This window comes from Apostichopus japonicus, chromosome 22 (assembly GCF_037975245.1).
Source record: "Apostichopus japonicus isolate 1M-3 chromosome 22, ASM3797524v1, whole genome shotgun sequence".
Taxonomy (NCBI): domain Eukaryota; kingdom Metazoa; phylum Echinodermata; class Holothuroidea; order Aspidochirotida; family Stichopodidae; genus Apostichopus; species Apostichopus japonicus.
The window spans coordinates 2,995,709-3,009,407 of NC_092582.1; the positions used below are offsets into that span (position 1 = coordinate 2,995,709).

At 39.3% G+C, this 13,699-nt stretch overlaps 1 protein-coding gene across 6 annotated transcripts in view; it reads right to left on the reverse strand.

The window, feature by feature from the left end:
• Positions 1–6,565: 6,565 nt before the first annotated feature.
• Positions 6,566–13,699, reverse strand: part of LOC139963731 (stomatin-like) — a 113,427-nt gene continuing 106,293 nt past the window's right edge. For 5 of the 6 annotated variants that reach the window (XM_071964830.1, XM_071964832.1, XM_071964835.1 and 2 more), the window contains 4 exons: positions 13,177–13,232; positions 12,073–12,151; positions 11,195–11,364; positions 6,566–10,227 (listed from right to left, as the gene is read on the reverse strand). In XM_071964830.1, coding sequence (XP_071820931.1) covers positions 10,200–10,227; positions 11,195–11,364; positions 12,073–12,151; positions 13,177–13,232 — 333 coding nt within the window. In that variant the 3' untranslated portion in view covers positions 6,566–10,199. Of the gene's footprint in view, positions 10,228–10,696; positions 10,753–11,194; positions 11,365–12,072; positions 12,152–13,176; positions 13,233–13,699 lie in introns of all 6 variants that reach the window. The other variant, XM_071964831.1, reaches the window with a different exon arrangement.

The following is a 13,699-nucleotide window of genomic DNA, read 5'->3' on the forward strand; positions in this document are numbered from 1 at the left end:
GAGGGGTGGGTGGGGGTGGGGGTTGGGCGAGGTCGTCTGAAGGAGGCAACAATTCTTCTTTTCCTCTGACCAAAGTGACGAGCGTTATGTTATATAAAGATACATCAGTATTAGTCAGAGCCGTGTATAGAGATACGGCTCTGGTATTAATACATGGATACTGTCACACTGAAATGGAACAACACGTATTTGTCTTTACAGGGTGTAGAACTTTAAACAGCGTAATGAAATTGGAATCTCCGCGATTCAGATCAAAGTAATGTTACTTAATTTATCATATCGCCATGCCATAAATGTTCCCTTTTCTGTGTCTTCAGTGTATTGCTTTCCCAATAGCAATCCTTGTACGAAATTTACTTTCAGTGGATGACAACAGGTGTGGACTTAACTGAGACTGTCTGTCCATTTAGCAGGATTGCCAACCTTTATTTATTTTTAAACGAATTGAATCTTGTTGCCAAAGTTGTTAACACCTGACCTTGCTTATACCACTGCATGATTGCCCATGCATGATAATATATGGGATATATGGGAAAGACATGTGGTTAACACATTTAATTTTGGGCTCACGGAACAATACTGTCAACCAGGGACGTAGCTAAGGCCTGATGATTGGGGGGGGGGGGGGTGTAGTGGCTGAAATTCCAACTGGATGGGTTTTGGAGTCAGAAAATTCCGACTGCTGCCTTGTACCCCCCCCCCCCCCCCCGCACTCATCGTCAACGATAAGGTCAGTGTCAGTCAGACACCCCATCTTTCGCGACTGCACTTTTGTTCCGAACTTTTTTCAATACATTTGTACCTTATGGGGCAAAGTTTTTGCTTATGTTGATGGCATTTTTAAACTTCCGTAGATTAGCATTGAGTGTTTTAATTGTATACCATAGAGACAATGTATATCCCAACGTCGTAGCCAGGAATTTGAAAGGGGAAGCACTTTTTGCGATTGATATGGGGGAGGGGTCTAAGATATTAACTGAGATTTTTTTGAACAATTGAAGGTCCTTAGATGCGATCTGGTGCAATTTGTTGCCAGTTTCATCATTATCATATGATATCATATTATCAGCAGATTTTGTTTCCTGTTTGAATTCTTTTACATGTTCTTTTACATAATATATCAGAAAGACAAACATAGTGCTCTTTTACAATTTTTCCAGAAGGATGATTCTTGTTCATTGTCCAATGTCTGGACTTAAATACATTTGACGAACTTAATTGATGGACAGTATAAACTTTCATATTTTGTAAGACAGCCAGATTTGCAGTGGCCTAAAAAAATATCGTTATCTCCGTGTATTAACAGTGTAATAATTATTTATAGGAAGTGCGTATCACGTACGATTGCTAGCTTAGCTTCATAACATGCTGTTCGTGCAACAACTTAGGACGAATCATAGAACGGATGAGAACGAACTTGTCGTCGTCGTTGTGCATACGGTTCGTGACATTCCATCGAGTGAGGTTAGGTAGGCAATATGTATTTTATTACGCAGTGGCCAACTGTAGGTTTGAAATAGGCTATAGGCTAAATTTATCTAATTGCATCTGCCAAACTAAGTAAGTAGTTGAATCAGTAGGCCTGCATGTTATTACGATTATAATCGAGTTAACGGAGTTGACGAGTATTCAAGATCAAAAGAGCACTGACAAAATACCATGCTAAAAAACAGCAGTTTTTAAACATTTTTTTTCGACACCCAAAGGGGGGGGAGCAGTCGCTCCCCTGCTCCCCCTGGCTACGTCCCTGGTATATCCTGAACTTACTTTAAGCTAGCGAACAGGGTCGACCCACCCAATAGCAAAATTAATACATAAATTTTCCGAAATGAAGCTGGCGAACGTTGTATTTTTTTTAGAGTATTCAAAATCATACGAAGTTTTGTATGGTGGAGTATAAGGATCGCGAGATACAATTTCTCAATGTGACGAGGAAAACGTGGTAAATATGACTGATTAAAGGTCAATTTTGATCGAAAATTTTATGTCACTCACAAATTACAAGAACATATGAAAATAAGAGTGCGACAGTCAGAAAAATTAGAGCGCGACAGTCGGAAATTCCGAATTGAAGCTGGCGACAGTCGGAAATTCCGACAGTCGGAAATTCCGACTGTCGCACTCAAATTTTCCAACTATCGTCATTTTTACCAAGATTGGGGGGGGGTGAGACACCCCCTACACCCCCCCTCTAGCGACGTCCCTGCTGTCAACATGTGTGAGGCTGATAGGCTATATTCAGTCTGGGTCACTAACATGTCAGTCCAGGCTTGAGAGTCAAGATGTAGGCCCAAGGTTGCCTGATTTAACATTCGAGTATTGTCGAGGAGTGTAACTCCTTTGAGGTTCGATATCCAAGACCTGAGCTTACTGATCATTCAAGAACATTCTTATGTAAAACGTTGCACAGGGCATTGCCTTATGCCGTAACGTTAGTGTTGAGACTAATAATCAACTGCAGAATTTACCTTTCTTCCTGCAATCTCTGACCGAGTGTGATCCTTTTATTTTAACATCACCTCCTGACATTCTGGTAGAAGGAACTAACCATCACCCCGGTGACAACATGCTATGTGTGCACTTCGTTATAAACTCATTGAAATAGTTTATAATTTTCATAGAGGAAATGGTAAAAACATTAAATGTATCCGGTAATGACTGACGGCTGCTCTATGATATTTGCTTTTAAGGTAATTGCTTTTCTTCTCACACAATTGACTTTGTAAAGTAATTATAATCAAACTTCCCTAGATTCGTTGGCACTCACATCGAACGTTTGAGGTAACATTTGTAATAAATGGAGCCCCGGATATTCTTGTGCCTGCTGGAAGATAAATCAAGCCTGTATTTCTAACATCTGTTCAACACATTTTCACCGACCTTCATCATTCTCACAGGAAAAGCTATTGCAATTTAAAATTTAAAATGACTGTTATTCTAGAAGTATTCATGTGCTAACTATAACATGATGAAGGTTATATAAAAGTGATATATACATCAGAATTATAGCCCATAAGAAGTGCTTGTATCTTGTCAGATGTTTTTATCACTGGAGATATACCCTCTATGTTTATATGGGCGTAGGCCTGACAAGGGGTTCGGGAGCTACAGCCTCGGGGACGGGGTCATGCAATGGGATAAACTTCAGACGAATTCCCCGCGGTTCGTCCTCTTTTGGAGTGTCTTCGATGCCAATTTATGACTATGTTTTGTGACCTTGACTTTGACATTCGATGCTGAATGATCTAGCTATGTTTCGAGTTCATAGGAGGTCGTCAAGTGGAATTAATTATAATTAACTTAATTCAAATAGGGTGGGATTCCCCAGGGGTGGGGATTGATATTCCGGTATGATGGGTACGTACGTATGTTCCGTCGACCAGAACAAACATCTTCGGAGTGCCCCACCCCCTTCCCCACCCCCATCACCGACTTTAGCCAAAAATCATAGGGTCCTTTTCCAGGGGAGGCGCTTTTGAAATTGGACGGGCCAAATTAGTGTAAGCTATATAGGGGATATACGGGGATGGATTTTTGATAAATTAATTCTCTCACTTCCCGTTAGAGGAAGTGGATAACATTTCCCGAGAGTATACTTACGGGTCTCTAGTCTTACCATATAAACCATCTCGGAGCTCCAATACCCCTACCGATGGAACGAATAGAGTTAGTGGTCCTAACGAATGAAATTCACTCTACCAGTAGCTAAGGGCGTCTACTACTCACCCTAAAACAGCAAGCCGAGGAAACAACCCAGTCGAGGTGGTAGGGGTAATCAAAGGGGAACACTCGTCTCCCGTCTCGTACATATACTGTATACAGTACGTAATCATGTCAAAACAGCATGCTGGGCCCATTTTGACAACTTTCCACCCCTCCAAGGTTGGAGCACAGCTTTGCAGGGGTAGCTGAGAGGGTCTATGGTTTATGTTTCATGACATTGTTGGCGTTTCACATGCACCCGACATGAGATAGGCTCCTTCAAATGAGACACATCGTGGCGAAATATGGCACATTTATGAGACATGCATGCCCGAAATCATATGCCAGAGGGAAGGGGACTCGAACTTGAAATTCAGAGTACACCCACCAGAGGGTCTCTACTACTCACTGTGACATCGGTAAGCTGATACAACACCCCAGTCGAGTGTGGGATATCGGGTGACGGGGGGCACCCGTCACTGTCGGACATAAATTGCATCATGGGTGCGCCGGGGGCTGTAGAATTTTGACAAATTCAATCAGAATTATTTGAAAAAAAGCCATCGGGCTCAATTTGGTAGACGGAATGGTCAAAAGTGAAGGGAAAGAGGGCGCCCAGGGTCAAGGTCGAAGGTCAAGACACATCCAGGCACATTCGCTACCGACTGGCAACCACCCCGCACACCCAACATTTATTTTGACTCATTTCGGCAAATGACCTTGACCTTTGACCCGGTCACTCGGGAAACACTTTGGTACCAATATATGTGCCAAAAGGCAACCCCATTAGACCTCGGGAAGTATTTTTTAAATATTTATAAACAAAAAACATCAAGTTCAATATGTACGTCCCTAAATTTCAATGATCTGACCCTAACTTGGACCCGGGTCAATAAGGGAGCCTGGGATAAAATATTGGACACGGGGACAATTAGGGGGAATGCATGAATTAAGGGGAAATGCAGGAGATATAGAATAAAGAATAAATTTATTCCAAAAGTTAAGACTTCAAATAGGAATGGGGGTGGGGAGGGGTGACACAACTATTCCGTACGAAACCCGACTCTCGTCGATCCTACATTATCTGAAAGTAGCAATCTCTATGCCTGGTTCGCTTTAATTATTGACTTGTGGGATATTGCTCTCCCTGTGTCCACGCCGAACTCTTCTTTCTGCCTCAACATAGTAAACAACCCATGATTAATGCGACAACAGCGGCATCAGTTTCTGCGATGTAAACTTTAAACAGGTGCGTTTCTGCACTTCCTAAATCATTGCCCGCACCACCCCGCCCCTACCCCAGAAAAAAATGCTCGGCCCCTTTGACATTTCTGGTACGTGCCGCCACGGTGACAAGATTGTCCCAATGGCCCGACCAGGCCTTTAGTGGCACTGCGCTTTTTAAGGCTGTATGCTGGTACTTATTTTCAACCTTTTTGGAGTCCGGGCATAATTTACTATAGCAATCAATTTGAAAACGTGAATTTATCAATGCAGTCCATTAGGAGCCATAGAGTACGTCTTTTAGCCTTTCAGTTTGAGCAAAAAATCTGTACCATTGTGTGCGAGCAATCGTGTTGATAAAATATCTTCAGTGTGGATCCCGGGCGGCAATCGGCCTTATACTATACAGAAGTTGAAACTACTAAATAACCAATTTTGTAATTGTAACTATTCAAATTATTTTGCAGCCGTCGTGCAGTGAATATATGTCCAATTTGTGCTAGGATTGTACAAAATAGTCAACTTACTTTCAGCTTAAACATATGTCGGGATATCTTGCGCATTGATCTGAAATTAGTTACGAAAAGCCAATATGTTCTTTACGGAGATAAGATTTTGTTGCGGGTGAATCTAAATTTGCCCTGGTACGTGTTGATCACACACTGTAATCGTGTGCGGTCTTGTCATGTCATGTTATCAGAGAGAAAACGTGTTTCCTTCAATAATAATACAGGAATCGTATCCGGATTGAGGAATAACTGCCAAGTAGTCAACAAATACCATATATCTAGGAAGCAGGAGATCGAAAATCCCTCTGAGTAATTCAGGAGGAGTAATATTCCGATATGTGTCTTCACGAGCCGTTTGTTTTGGTTGAGCCTCGCTCAATTTGTCTACGTGAGGGCGTGAGGTGATTCGATCACCTCTTGCGAAAAACACGGAAAGGCTTCCTGTAGGTCATGGTGCGAAACATCATCGTCAATTGGTTACAGTACCCTTTGAACACCCCTGGAACCCTAAGATTAATACTACCACAGTTGAAACCCAAAATTGGGAAGTTGATTATGTCTCACCCTTGGGGACCCTTGACCACCGCCCGTAGGCAATTACCTCATCTTCCTTTTGGATAATTTAGCAGTGATTGACAAGTGCATTTCCCCACTTTTCAGCAAGTGGCTAGCAAGGTGATAGTGCCCCCCCCCCCCCACCAACACCAACTCTCGTTGTTAGTAGCATTGTTTCTATTTGTCACTGCAGTATGAGTAAATGAAATACCTCGAACAAAACGTATGCACATCCCAGTAGACTTGCCCCACATCCTATGGTGTTTTATAACATGTTTAGTGATCAAACCTCAAGCTTCCTCCCTCCCTCCCACCCCTTCCCTCCCACCTCTTCCCTCCCACTCGGTACTGTTGTACTTTTGTTAAACATACATGTGTTGGAAATACACTTCCAGGACTTGCTTCCCTGCTCCAGCAGACTTTCCTTCTAATCGGCCAATTTTGTACATAGCACCAGATATCCATGCCACCGATCCCTCCCCTCTCCAATTTCCTCTCTCTTAATGAGAGCAAATAAATGTTGGGAATGACAAGGCTGTAGAGGGAGTAAAGCAAAAAGACAAAAAGACATCGTCCTCTTTGTGGTACAATTATATTTGACCAAACAATCAACTGTCAAAAAACACAAACATTTGGCTCAGGGTATAAACAAAGAATCACTGACCGAGCTATGATCGTATTCCACACATTGTTATCATGCAAGCTGAAAATAATGTTCTTATACTTACTGCAGAAACATTACTGGCCTGACCTAGAAACATACACATATCATTTATCAGTTTGGTCTGTTAGGTAGAACAATACACTAAAAGCATTCTCTAATTTATGCAAATAATTTGATGCATATTCAAAATATATGCTTCATATTCATCAATTCAGCTCATTGTTTTATTACTAAAGTGGGTCTTCCATAAATTTATTGTAACCTTTTCTGAACTGTGGCATGTTTTTTCTTCTTTTAAGAATTTATATTGTTTAAATTTGACATATTTACAAAGAGGTTGGCACAACTTGTGTGGTTTTTCCTAAACGTATCTACACAAACAAGCCTTATCATGATCTAATATAATTTAATTAATTTTAATGTATTTAATTCGAAAATGTCCTCATAGTTCCTTTAATTACTTAATTAGGGATTTTTTACGACTTTAGATTTTTTTTTTGGCCAGTCACTCAGAGAGAGTTAGTTGAATCATGAACAATGTTAAAATTTAAAAAGCTAAATATTAGCCGTTTGAAAAAATCAAGGCAATATTATCCGCAAAATAATTTGGTTTCGCACTGTTTATTTATTTACCATGATATTAAGCCTCCCAATAGCCATTCACATTAAAGCGAGTTTTGATTAGAGTTTTAATCAAAGCCAGCTTTTAATTAATGAGAAATGGAAAGCATGTTTATCTCAGTCTCTGTAAGTAATATTTGAGTGAAATGGTTGGACTAAGGGGGAAGTCCACGTAAAAATGAAAATCATAAATGTTATGTAGCCTTTTTAGTCGACCACAAAGCCTCCATGATCTAACATGTTTATTTTTGAATGGAAGAAGTGTTTGTATCCGGAAGTTAATTAAAGTCTTATCAAGGTATTACTGCACCCTAAATCAGTACTACTGACAGCCTCTTAATCTTGAATTATACAACAAACAAAAATGAATGGTAAACACTTGACGTAAACATCCCACATTGTGACATTGCCATGGTCAGACTTATATTCCAACATGTTTTGTTATATATATATACAGAGATGTGCTCACACTGGGCGGCACCAGGCGGCTGCGCCCAGCAGTTCTGAATGCCGCCCAGCACAAACAGTATTTTAAACATTTCCGCCCGGCAATTTTTTGATGATAAATTTAACGAATTTTACCATAACCAAAATCTGGGAGAATACATGGCACAGAATAGGAAAAAATAGCACCACCTAAGCATACTTCATGTGCAAAATTTGTCCAGTGGGGAGGGGGTACCCCACCCATGAGATCCCTCTCCCAGGGTGTGGATCACATTACCATACAAACTGCCCGGCACTCAAATATTCCTGAGCACATCCCTGTATATATATATATTTTTATACATATATATTTTATTTTAAATCGTGATAGGTGTGCATTCTGGAGCAACAACTGACTACCTTATAAAGTTAACTTGGAAATATGTGACGGGTGTGTATTGACCCATAAAACCTGCTTGTAATTTTATTTTCAGGTTTGTATATTGGTTTTTTTTTGGTTTTTAACTTTCACAGAGTCATTTGTGTAGCTTTTACAGTGGATCAATGGATTATGATTGTTTTGACATCTTTTCAAGGTCATCAGAATAATTCAAGTTTATAAATTGATTTTCTCTAACTAGGCCATTTGGCTATTGGTGTTTCTTGTTGTATACATACATGTATCCATGTTGGATTTGAGATGAAATGAGCGTAAAAATAAAAAAAATCACAATAGTCACAAAGAAAGCAAAACTGTGCATTATAAAATTCTCTCCTGTCCACCCCCTCCCTCCTCTCTCCACCCCACCGCATAGAAAATAAATATTAAAAAAAAACGAGCCCTTCTCTGCTAAATTGCCAGATGAAAAAGCACAAAACATTATCCATTTTTCTGCTTAAATAGCTATTTATAGGTTATTTTCTAACGACAAATTCATATTTACAATTTATTCTCACAAACCCATTTTTTTTTTTGTTATAATTTTCCATAAACATTTAATTCAATCCACGAATGAAAAATAATAAAAAATCAACAAAAATGCTATTGAGCCATAAAACGAATCAGCACAGAATAAAAAGAGAGAGAGAGAGAGAGAGAGAAGAAAAGAAAAATACAGGAAAGAAAATTCATTATCGTGAAAGAAACTATTACATAATGCTGTTTAAAAGTCATCCATTGCACACAAGATCATATTAATAATAAATAAAGGAAAAAAAGGATAAAGAAGTAGTCACAATTTATTATTTATAGTTGAATCACAATTTAAGAAAGAATTCCTGTACAAAGACACAAAATTTATCTTATCAGACAGTTGAATGAACACGATACAGAATCAGAAGCCATTTCTAAGATTGCAATCTATAGATTGAAAACAAAAATTCAACTCTCTTCTCCCTATTCACCTCCCCCCCCCTTTTTTTGTTTTTAACAATAGCACAGCAAGATGTATTTGTCACTGTTGGCTTTCAATGCCCAGAAGTTATGGAAATATTTACATAAATCAGGCTCAATTTGAAATGATTCTTCTAGGAGAGAGGTTGCAGGTCTTCTTTTAATAAAGAATTTACTCAAGAAGTAAAGACAAGGACATGAAGGGACAAGTCACATTTTCCATTAAAATTGATTGATTTGATTGATTTTTAAGACATGGATTTGATCAGATTTGTTGATGACCAAGACCTCCCAATACAGTCAAACTTTTACCAATTGCAATACCAGATTTTCCCAATTCTTTCCCTCTGTCCTTTGCCTCTGAAGAAACAGAATCAAATCCTCAAGCTGTGTTAATGTTAAACATTCTGACTAGCTAAGTTAACATTAGCTAAACATGTTTCTTCTAGTAAAAGGATTACATATTTTGACATACATTTTGCTGGATTTCTGTTGCATTGCATGAACCCTAATTGATAGAAGCCCAAAAATTTGCAAAAGTTATTACTCTTTTTTGTGTGGTTTCAAAACAAATTTGAAAACCTCCATACAGATTCGAGGCAATCTGAACAGATATAAGAATTTATGCTTGGTTTAATTCCACGGGTAAAATACTTCTGTGATCCTGATTTAGTACAAAACAGCCTTCGATGCTGTTTTTGAATCTTAGAGGGCGAGGGGAGGGTACAATCACCTCCGACTAAGTGGCTCAAAACTGTTCCATTTGCAGATCATAATCAGAGGTGGCACTTTCTCTGTCGTCAAATTTTGTTTGGGGATCCGGGAGAGGAGGGGAGGGGATCTGGGATTGACCCAACCGTCAGATACCATCTATTTATGGTGGATTGTTTGAAATGCGGCTACATTCTTCTCATCTATCAGTAACGTGCAAGTATAGTACTCCCACCTCGTTGCAACGTCGCTCAGGTTCCTGGAAATACATCAGTTGACAGAGGAAGAGGAAAGTGGAGGAAGGGTGGGGGAAGGGTGGGGCAAGGGTGGGGGGTGGTATCGTACAGTAGGAGGAGGTGGATGTAGCCTGGCTGAGTGTGACTTGGGTACAACCTTACTTCTTCTTGGATGACATCATGCTACTGCAGGGGGGAAAAAAAGGATAAATATATTATTAGCAGCAAATGAGCGAGAGTTGTATTACAGAACAAACAGACAGACAGACAGACATGACCAACCTGAGAAATACAAAACTAGGTTCAAGTTTCCGCATTGGTAAATGTTTTAATAAGCTGTGTTTATGCAACATATGTAACAATTTAGGGGAAAAGGAATTTTGCCATGGCACCCACACCCCCCCCCCCCCCACCAAAGACAATCCTTGGACAAATCTCTTTGCCATATAGGTTAGAGGAAGTCATGGTAATGTACTGGTTGCTTACCAGAGATGGCTTAGAAAGGCAAGGACGATGGCTTTACGCTTAATTTGAGTTGAAAGGAGCAGAAAGGGTACAAATCAGTACTTCTGAAAATGATTAGCACCATAAAACTTTCTTGTGTTTCTATGGGTAGTCTGTTGGGGGGGGGGGGTGGTATTTCAGTTTTGTTTACCTGATATATACTTTGGGCTTGGTAGTTCATTCTTTTCAAGTCATCGACGATAAGCACTGAAAATTTAATAAGAATAATCAAATTTGCCAAAATATTAAGTATTTTAGAAAACACATTCACCAAATTTGACCCCTGGTGACCACAAATGACTTTGACCTCCACACAAAACAATAGGCTTCTTGTACTCAATGCGGTTCTTTTACACACTAAATATGAAAGTTTTCTGACCTTCCCTTCTTGAGATATCGTGTTTACAAGCTGGGCGTCACAAACGCACTCACACACATGCATACACACACATACATACACCATCATGAATGCATAGGTTACGATTATCATCGAAACCAAAAACGACCCCATTACTGACAAGAAACAATGTTACATGGAGCGGGTGTTATTGTGGGAAATGGAGCGGGGGTTATTGGGGGGAATGTAGTGGTGGGTTATTGCTAGTGGAAGAATCCCTTTCCCACTACCAAAGGAATTTCCTTTCTTTACCTGAGCAGATCGATAGGCAGTGGGAAGATAATGGTAGAGTTCTTTTCTGCTGATATGGTGTTGAGAGTTTGAAGGTAGCGGAGCTGTAGTGCGGTGGGTGACTCAGAGATTGTATCTGCTGCCTCCTTCAGTGCTCGTGATGCGTTGTTCTCACCCTGAGCTGCGATAACCTGTCGATGGAACATGGCATATTTAAATAGCATTATGACAAAAAAAGAGGACAGAACCCAAATAGGCTTAAATGTTAATGTAAATACAGTGTTCTACCCTGAGCTGCGATGACCTGTTGATGAGACATGGCATATTTAAATAGCATTATGACCAAATAGAGTACAGAACAAAACATATTCTTTGAACTTCATATCAGAACATCATTGGATGAATTTCCACACCATTTCTCCTCATGTCAATTTGTGGACAGGAAAATGTTTCCCTATTGAGTTATGTGTTGCTTATCTGAGGAACCGACCTATGCATTTGTCTGTTTGTTAGAATAAGTAGTCCAGCCACTTTCACTGATGAGCCTCAGATGTTGAAAGTGACATAAAGTTTCTCAAGATATACAGTCCTCTATACCGGTTCTGTAACATGGCATCCTTTAGGATTTAGTTTGCCTTTTAATAGCAAATTTTATGTTCCGTCAACAATTTTGATCCAACTCTCACACCTCCCAAGATTTTTTTTTTCAGAATCACATGTAAACAAGCTGCAAGACAAAGCGAGATGGACCTTTCTCGGCAGCATCATCTATCAAAACGTGGCGTTTAATGGCCTGAATTCCACTCCGTTTCTGACAGTCACAGCCGAACATGCATGCATAGAAACAATACCTATAATATGACGTACTGTCTCGGTCCTTGGCATATTATTGTCTTTACCTTAGCACGAGCCTCCCTAGCGGCCTCGGCCTCAGCGGCCATCGCTCTCTGAAGCTGAACAGGCAGCCTGACATCCTTCCTGCATTTGATAATCAAGGACAACGAAGATGTCAATAGAGGTACTTCAGGTAATAATCATGCTGTTTTCATTCAAGAAAATGATTAATATAAAATTAGGATTGAAAGAAGACATTAAAATGGTCTCGTAAAATTAGGCCATAAATGATACTCTTTAAATGACTTTAAGGTGCAGATTGTTTTGATGCATGGTAATAATTATATCTAAAATCCAGCTGAAAATGCATGCATTTCTATAATACGATACGAGATGTTAAAGAAGGCATGGGGGGAGGGGGGGGGGGTGGGGTGAGGAGTGGATGGGTTGGGGGAAGGATGTCAATAAAGTTACTTCAGCTAATAGTTATGCTGTTTTCATTCAAGAAAATGATTAATATAAAATTAGGATTGAAAGAAGAAATTAAAATGGTCTCGTAAAATTAGGCCATAAATCATAATCTTCAAATGAATTTAAGGTGCAGAGTGTGTTTTGATGCATGGTAATAATTATATCTAAAATCCAGCTGAAAATGCATGCATTTCTATAATACGATACGAGATGGAAAAGAAGGCATGGGTAGGGGAGGGGGGCAGTGAGGAGTGAATGGGTGGTGGAAGGATGCATTTTCTGAAGCAGTACTTCTCAGCAATAAGATAGATTGTCTGTAGCTTTTACCAAATCTCTCAGTTTTTAAGATTGTATTCGCAGTTATAGCATTTCATTTACAGGTGACGTAACCGTAACACTCTCCCAACTATATTTTCCTCTGTAATCTTAAGCATCATTCAAAATCCTTTCTCTTTACTACATTTACTAAAAACAAATCTGCATTACTTTAAAAAAATGCATATATGTACAAGAGGTTTGGTAGCAAGGATTAAAAAACACTATTAACAGTTCTGTCTGTTACGACATCTCCAAAGGAATTAGTATGTTTAGAAACTATTGCGATGTGACATTCAGACCAACTAAAGCCAACCTATTACCTCAAAAGCGAGATCACCTTCAATTCTCGTCCTTCATATTAGTAACTTTATTCTACTTACACCTCCACACGTTCCACTTTGATACCCCATGGGTCCGTCGCCTCATCCAGACTTGACTGCAAGAAATGAAAATGAAAATGTTTGGGTTTACAAAAAATAAACTTTTTGATCATTAAAGTAAATTTAAAATAATGCTGTTGCTTAGGATTAACTTTATCTGATGTATTTGAAGTTCAAGAAATGTAACTAACTTATTATGATTGATACATGCTAAAACATGAATCCTCAATAAATATAATTTTTTTCTGATCCAGAACGAATACCAAGTTTATTGATCTTTTACGCTTTTTCCCACATCATTTATTCTATTGTAAGGGAATTTAATTATAATAACCCATTAGTTCTCCATTTTTAATTTTTCATAGTTTGAACTATTGCGAAGGTTGTCTTATGAGGGGAGGGAATGGGGTGGGAAGGGGCAACTGGGGTTGCCTGGATAACATTCACCCTCTGAAGAAACACAAACAAGTGAATATAAGTTTGGATCAGTTTGGCAGAATTAGTATGAATGTATCATTAGTCC